The following is an 8,332-nucleotide window of genomic DNA, read 5'->3' as shown; positions in this document are numbered from 1 at the left end:
AAATAAGCTTCAGGATATATTAAAATATTTTTAAAAAAAAGTGAATTTTCAAAGAAACTTTTCATGAAATTTGAACTCATTTAAATTTATTTTAAATTAAATGAAATTTTTTCACTATTTAATGAGCTTTTTTATATCAAATCTTGTAAAATTCATTATAAATGCCATAAATAATCACATGATTATCTCACAAAAATTTAAAGTAAATTAAAGATGCTTTTTTAATTTATTTTAAATTATCTACCTTATTGGATAACTATTCTTGAAAAAAATAATAAAATGTGTTTATTGATTCAGGACCAATTGAATTATTTTTTTCCAATTTTGAAGTTGATTAAAAATTTGTAAAATTTTATTCATTTTTTCATAATTTTATTTGTCAAATTTATGGCTTGGCACTTTGAGTGGATTCCTCACTTCTTTATCTCTTTCAAAACTGTGCATGAGACTTTCACCTCGCACGGCTCCTAAGTGATTAAAGAAAGAAGAACTACTCTTCTTTTCTTTCTTTTTTGATTACCTTCCTCGCGGATGTATAAGACCGAAACTATTTGATTTATGGGAGTTTTAACTCAACAATAGTGTGTGAAAATTGCCTAGATAAACATCAAAATTGTGAAATTGGAAACACGAATTGCCTAAATAACATCAAAAATGAAGTTATTTAAACTGAACTTGAACATAGGAAAATCTAGTTATTTCTTCCAAATTCATCATCTTACATATTATGAATGAAAACAGCATAAAAATACAAAAAATAAAAGCCCGAAGAAAACCAAAGTGAACAGTTATGTCACTGTGATCTAATTTTACATATAAAAAATAATAATTAAAATTCATGTCAAACATAACATGACATGAGTACTCCTTCATAGACCCACAAATGCTAATCGTTGGTTGCAGCTTTTCTTCAAGCAAAAATTGCAACTATACCAACCTGCCTACTGGAAGGAGCTTAGCTTTAACATACTGTTGGTCTCCTATGCATTTGGTAATAGCTTCATTAGCCTTTTGAGATCCAGACCTTTCTTCCCTTTTCTTCTTTTCCCTGCAAAATTGTATTATTTTTTATTAAATCTCATAAAAAGTAAATGATTTTATCCTCTATGAATTGTGCCAATCTTAGATTCCAAAGATGGATAAAGAAGAACTGCTCTAAAATTTCAGGATTACCACAAAGCACTCACATATTCTAATTTACTAAGAGTTTATGAGGACTCGTTTGGTTGCCTGTATTATAAGTGTAATGTAGATCCAATGCAAGTAATTGTAAAATTAGAGCATTTGATTGGATGTAAAACAAATGCAAAATGTAAATTTTCCATAAATTTGAAAGTCGCACTTTTAGTTCAAATTTTATATATTTAGAAATCGGTCGATTTGTAAATGCACAGCACAAGCTGTCTTAAGTTGTTCCCCCTCGGAAAGGATTGTTGGCTGTTATAGTCGCCATCACCGTTGGCCACAGCCAGATTTTACATTGATTTCATTTTGCATCAAACCAACACAAAAAAGTAATATCCCGTTTTTGTTTTATGCCTAACCAAACAATTGTAAAATCTTTCAAATACATCAATATTTCAACTATTTTATCTCTTTTTAACAAACCAAATAGCTCCCAGGCCAGTATACTTTCTAGAGTGGATAAATTATGAGATCTTAAAAATTTTCATGGAAATATTGATAAAAAGTTGACAGTTGACGCTCTAAAAAGTTAAATTGTAGCCATATAGAAATATTTTTCATCCTATTTCTCTATTTTTATGCATGCAGATAAGAGATATCTTACCTATCAACATATTCCTTGAGAAGTTCTTTAGCCTGAACCAACTTAGACAGTAGGTTGCGGTAAACATCAAGATCCCTATCCACGCTCCTTTTGTCTATCTTCAAGGCCGCACAAAGCTGTCGACAAGCAAGAACTGAATTTAGGCCAAACGACAATAATGTGAATTTATAGTTTGAATCAAATATTTAATATATATACAAATAGTTACAATATGGATATATAGATTTGTGTAACATAAAATTTATTAAATAAGCATGAGGATAGATATGAAAATATAATTTTGAGAGTTATGGGTGACTAAAATAAAAAGGTAAGCAAAGTAGATAGAAACGAAAAGATTAAGATGGAACTCATAATTCAGAAACACAAAAATTGATAGAAAGATTTTCATCACTAGGCAAGGTCAGCCCTCCCTGCCCTAGAAATCATAGAGTGATAGAATTGAACAAAATCAAGCGCTTCCTAAACGTCAAACACGCCTTTAGGATGTAAGAATCTCAAATCCATTTTTTGTGCGACTTGAAATCATTTTCGTGCCTATAAATTGAACCATCGAGCACTTCCTTAGAAGGATCAAATAATATAAAAGAAAGCTACGAAGCATTCATCTGTCTTGCCCTCGTGGTTGAAGAAAATAAGAATGGCAAATAAACAATAATTAAAGCACCTTCAAAGCATGATTGAAAAGACAATCTTAGTGATATGAAGTTGTAGAAGGGATAATATCCAAAAAATATTTAATGACTGCTTTACGATTAAGAATTTACAAGATCCAAGTTGCATGGAATACTTGACAAGGATGACAAGTGTGAACATAAACCAAGCATTTAGGAATATTTAATGATAAATTAACGGGAGAATATCAAGTTTGATTTAAAAGACAGAAATGTACTTAGATCCATATTAGAAAAAATTCAAGCAGCGCCAGTATTTAACGGTAGATGAAAAATACTAAGCAATAAGAAAAAGAAAAACACACAAATCAGCAGCCACTGCCACAAAAGATCATCACAAAATAAACCCAGATTCCATTAAAGGGAAATGTCATGGGTCTCCCTGTAACATTTGATAGAGGTGTACTAATATATATAACACACACAAGGTAAGATGACAATCTAGTAAAACTATTCTCCAATTATCATTCTTAACTCTACCAACATGCACATCCTCCTACCACAAACTCATGTCGCCTACAACACTCTCGTGAGCATCGTCCTAGCTTGTGTTACACCTCGCACGAACTATTGACCTCTCTCCAACACCTTGGACTTTGATCTCCCTATCACTCTTTGTCCAGTTTAAAGCAGCCAATGAGCTTCGCCTTTGTTATTATTAACTATAAACACTTCTTGAACTCAAGTATAACCTTATGTCAAACTACAACCTTTACCAACATTTACTTCTTTTTGAAAACAACAATCCGCATATTAGTGCTCATTGTAAAGCCACCTACAAGATTTCATATGAAATGTTGTTGCTAACCTCCAAAAATGGCACACCTCTCCATGCTATCACCACACAATTTCAAATCTCTCTTATAGCTAGCCAGCATCAAACAATTAAAAACTTTACTCCGAAATCTGTCTAAAGCAATGAATGAGCATGTGGCTTTTGTTCTTACTGTGCCGACACTCTTCAGTGATAAATCTATTCATGCTCCCCTTAAAGCCCGTATTTAAAAATCTAATATCGTATTTTATAACACTGATCTCATTGTTGACAATTCACCCTCAATTTACACTACCCTCTCTTGGTCAAGCCCCACTTACATCATTTGTAACCTATGAGCAACTAAACCTTTAAAAGTACTTCATCTCTAGTCATTCTTGCTTCCAAAGGAGTAACTATCTTTGACGCCACAATGAATTTGCAGTGTTATCATATCTACATTGCTAACTATCTAAATAATGAATGTGCAATATTTATTAATGTTACGTTTTCTTATACCGAGAATATCATCATTTATTATATTTTCTTTTATTCCTCTTTTTCTTTCTCATATACAAGCACTTGAATGCTTGTACTAACATGACAACTCAACAAAGATGAAGTCATTTTCAATTCTCTCCCTTCTAATAGCATGCATATGAATTTTTTTCTAGATTTATATTCATAAATATCTCATTTATTTTTTCTTTGAAAAGGGCTACAAGGACAATCACAGTTTTCTTATGTTGCCTTTGTTTTTCAAGACAAGCTAACCTAACCTAGAAAGGCTAACCACAGGCCTCCTCAGTTCAAACCAAAGTAGAATTCTCCCCCAATGTCTACAATATTGGAAATAAAATTTCCTTAAGCAACTAAATGTGATTGGACCATCCACATCTGTAGTGCATTGCCATAAAATACAAGAGCAAACGCTGGGGTAAAAAAGCTAGTTAAATGTATACCAAATCAAAAAATTAATTTAGTAGAATAAGTTTTAACAAATCCTAGCCTAATTGCCAATCGAATTGATAAATCAAACAAGAGCCCTCAAAGTTCAGAAATATACATAAAAACAAGTAAATGTGGGTTATTGTTGGTTAACAGGGTCCTTTGATGCAGAAAGCACTGCATCTCTATTCAACTAACTACGAATTATACTCAGTTAAAGGTTAAAATGAAGATAAGATTATAGCTGAAGAACAATTTATAGCTAAGACACCTTGAAAGCAGTAAAATTTTGATTCACAACCACAGAAAAAGCAACTTTCTCAGGTAAATAACTGATTAATTATTGACACGTTTGTAAGCTTAAGTGGAAAAAGCAAAAGAAAGCTCTCACATCTGTGGAGAAAATCAAAATATTTATTTTTTATTGAATTAACAAATAAGTGGGATAAAGGCTTGTTCATTATTGTTGTTGTTGTTATTGTTGTTGTTGTTATTGTTGTTGTAACTAATAAGATTGGAGGACATCAAAATGCTATGTAAATTGAATGACACAATATAATGGTGACATCAAAGTAATTTGCAGGAAACCAAAAAAAAAATATAGCTACTCCGTACAAAATCAATCGATTTTAAATTCTGAATGGTAAAACAAAAAAGCTTTGAACATTCATTCATCGAAGTATTAAATAAACTAAGAGAACATATGGGCAAAAAAAAAACCTTTTCCAATGATGATGGTTCTGTGGCATTTGCCAATTCAAGAAGACGAAATAGTCCAATTGCAAAGAATCGACTATAGCTGAAGTTTCCCTTAGTCTGGGCTCGATCAGCAATGTCTTTCAGAATATTTTCAACATCTCCTTCTCTTGATGAGAAGTCTATTAAGGAATTAGCATTTTGTAACTGAGCCCACTCTTCCAGCTTCCGTGCATCTTTTCTGTATTTAATAAAATGAGTGACCCATCAATTGGGAGAACCATACAACTTCGAGAATAAAATTCAGAAAAGTAGAGATGAAGGAATGACCAAAGAATGTTTAGCCATGAACAATACTATTATAATATAACAGTCATGCCCCAGTTGGCTTAGCACAAGGTTTCTGATTCTCAGCTCTGTTCAACTCAAGAAATCTTTTATTGCAAAATCAATTACTGTGAAAAAGAAAGATTAATAACATGATCAATAGTAATCAGCAATGCCTTGTAATAAACAATATTTCAGTATATGACCCAATCAAGATACCCAAAGAATATTTCTTAAAATTAAGATATAGCAGTTGACATGAATATTGTTTAAAAAAGAAAACTGTTTGCAATTGAAATTTAAGAGTAAATTGTCCATGAAAATGTAGGAGAAATTTTCTTATTTTTTGTAAGTGGATCTTCATGTTTCAACATGATTTACATCAAAGGAATTGTTTACTCATAACAATTGATAGAAGGCTGATGCAGATCCTCCTCCTTCCCTCTTTCTCCAGTTTCTGAACTCCTATGATGCGATATTCCTGTAGATCTGCAGGAACCTTCCATAACCTGTGGTTTCCTCCACCAATGACCAAGCCCTGTGCCTTCTTCATTTGCTTTATGATTTGGCAACATTTGGGCATCTTTCAGCAGCTCTAGCAGCATTCACTCCTGTAACATCTCTGGTTATGCTCAGTAGCTCTTCTCCTGCAACTTTCTAACAATGGAGTTCTGGTTTGTTGTTCCTGTGGTGCTTGGGGCATGCCAATCTCCAGCACTTGTTCGGCTGCCACCTTTACCACTTTTAGCAATCTTGTTGCACTATCTGAGGAACTTAAACATTATCTACGGGATTTGGCAATATTTCTGATAATGTTATCAAGCTCTGATGAGATTTCTTTCCATACATTTGGACTCAAATGGCTTTGGCGACCAATTCCTACAGTATTTTTTCTTTTGTGATCCTTGTAAAGAAATTACTATAGAAATTCCGATTATAAATAAGGTCAGACCACGTACAAAATAATTAATTGATTCAAAAAAAAAGAAAATTTTAGTTGAATATGGTAATCTTTCTATTATAAAGTTTAATTCTTTGACCAAGTGATTGTTCAAGCGCGAGGCTTGATTCATTAGAAATCTTTCTTGCTACATCTTTTTCTAAAGTATATTTTTGGACTGCTCGTATGATTCAATTTACTCAGATTTTTCTAAAGTATATTTTTGGACTGCTCGTATGATTGAATTTACTCAGATTTCACAAAACTTGGTTTTCAGCAAGTGCATGAATTTCACTCATTATATGTATTTTTGGTTCTAAATTCATCATTTTTATTTGAACACAACTGAACTTGCTTCTCAATTGATTCTTTCATATTTCTATTTCTTATTTTTAGTAAATCACTCTGAAAAGATTGAGTTTGTAGCTTGTGAATTGGGTTCTTGTTGCATAGTTTTTTGCACCACATGTTAAGTTTATATTAAAAATTTGAACTTTAAGATGTCCTACATCAAATTTATTATCAATTCTTGAAAACTCATCTAAGATTGTCCATCCAGCTCGATGTTTGTGAACACTTCAAGTATGGTTTATTAAAAAGCTCACATTTGGCCTCCTTCATTAATGAGTCAAATAAGAACATAATATTTAGCCTAAATTCCTTAACAAACAAAGCACAAATATAGCTTCATTTCTTGGTGAATAGCTTATTATAAGTTTGTTAGGATGTGTATTATTAACTAAAAAATATGTATAATTTCATGAAAAAATTGCAAAAAATTAAACCATAGTGCAGTCTATGTCGTCATTGTTTATGGTGAGATCTTGAATCTGATTCTTAAGTATATTCTTTTGATTCAAAATAATAAAAATCTCTTGTATTTGTTTGTGTTCAAATATGTTCGCAAACGAGCCAAATAATAACAAACCAAACACAAATACAGCAATATCAAAGATTAATGAAAATGAATTGAACACGAACAATAAAAAAATACAACTAGACTTGAGCATAGCTTCATTTTTTTATGTGGCTCGTTTAAACCTCAAGTTGTATCACAGCGTCTGCTAAATAGTGGATAAAGACCCAAGGTCAATTTCTAGCCCAAGATGAAATTTAAATAAAATTTTATCTTAAATAATAATTCTAGACAAGTTCAACATAACTAATATAAGGTTAATAATTATATTTCTATAGCTGATAAGAGATATAATCCTAAGGTATTTTCAAATTAGATATATAACAACAGAAAAAATAAAAGATATATTATAACTTTTCCCAAAGAATTAAATTTACTGAAACAAAACTAGTGAAACTTGCTTATATTTTGGCAAATGATGCTAAAATAAAATTAACTTGAGCAAATATAAATATAAACTTAAAAGCAATTTTTGTTGCATGCCTCATTTTGATCCCACTCAGTCAAACTTTAGACACAATAGAGAAGGATAATCGAAAGACCTATTTCCCACAAGCATTTATCCTAAATTTTACCATTTAAAATTGAGTAGAAAATTAGTTACCCTAAATCATCCCAAGACATACACTACACTTCATAATCATTAATATAGAAGTGAGCATCAGTGTAATGATCAAAGTAAACTATAAGGTTTCTAATAAACTTATATATGATTAATATGAACAAGTCTTTAATTTACATCATAATTTCCTTATAAGATACATCCAAAGCTCTAAAAATATAGAACAAAATTAGGTCACATTAATATGATCCCACCTGCTCATTTCCCTTGGCGACGTAATATACATTTACCTAAAATTTCGACAGAATAAAAGTCTAATAAAAGGTTTAAAATATAATAAAAGAAAAACCAATACACATGTTGATCTTTTTGTACAAACAAAAATACTATTAATCATATAAATAGCTAACTTACTACAGTAAATTTAAATAAAAAAAAGTTTTGATGATTACATAAATTAAAGTTAAAATTATAAGCAATAGATCTAAATGTCTGTAATGAAATGAAATACATCTTCATGTTTCATATAATGTCTATATAGAATTTGACTTCCATATATTTAGTTAAATCTAAAGGAGCCTAGTTCATCACAACTAATATTTAAATCATTAGGGTTATTTTTAAAAAAGGTAATTCACCCATATAATAATAATGTCTCATTTAAATCAAACGCATTTTTCTGATTTTTCTAATATCAAAGAATTATGGATTAATCTAAATATAAAT

The 8,332-nt window shown here is 30.8% G+C and overlaps 1 protein-coding gene across 1 annotated transcript in view; it reads right to left on the bottom strand.

Annotated features, from left to right (window-relative positions):
* Nucleotides 1-904: 904 nt before the first annotated feature.
* The window catches only part of LOC110022250 (protein THYLAKOID FORMATION1, chloroplastic), a 28,358-nt gene continuing 20,930 nt past the window's right edge, over nucleotides 905-8,332 (bottom strand). Inside the window, exons 3-5 of the mRNA XM_020721094.1 lie at nucleotides 4,886-5,102; nucleotides 1,790-1,905; nucleotides 905-1,048 (exon numbers count right to left, since the gene is read on the bottom strand). Coding sequence (XP_020576753.1) covers nucleotides 928-1,048; nucleotides 1,790-1,905; nucleotides 4,886-5,102 — 454 coding nt within the window. The 3' untranslated portion in view covers nucleotides 905-927. The remainder of the gene's footprint in view (nucleotides 1,049-1,789; nucleotides 1,906-4,885; nucleotides 5,103-8,332) is intronic.

This window comes from Phalaenopsis equestris, unplaced genomic scaffold (genome assembly GCF_001263595.1).
Source record: "Phalaenopsis equestris unplaced genomic scaffold, ASM126359v1 Scaffold000179, whole genome shotgun sequence".
Lineage (NCBI taxonomy): Eukaryota > Viridiplantae > Streptophyta > Magnoliopsida > Asparagales > Orchidaceae > Phalaenopsis > Phalaenopsis equestris.
Note: the sequence above shows the minus strand (reverse complement) of the source record. Positions and strands in the feature narration are given on the sequence as shown.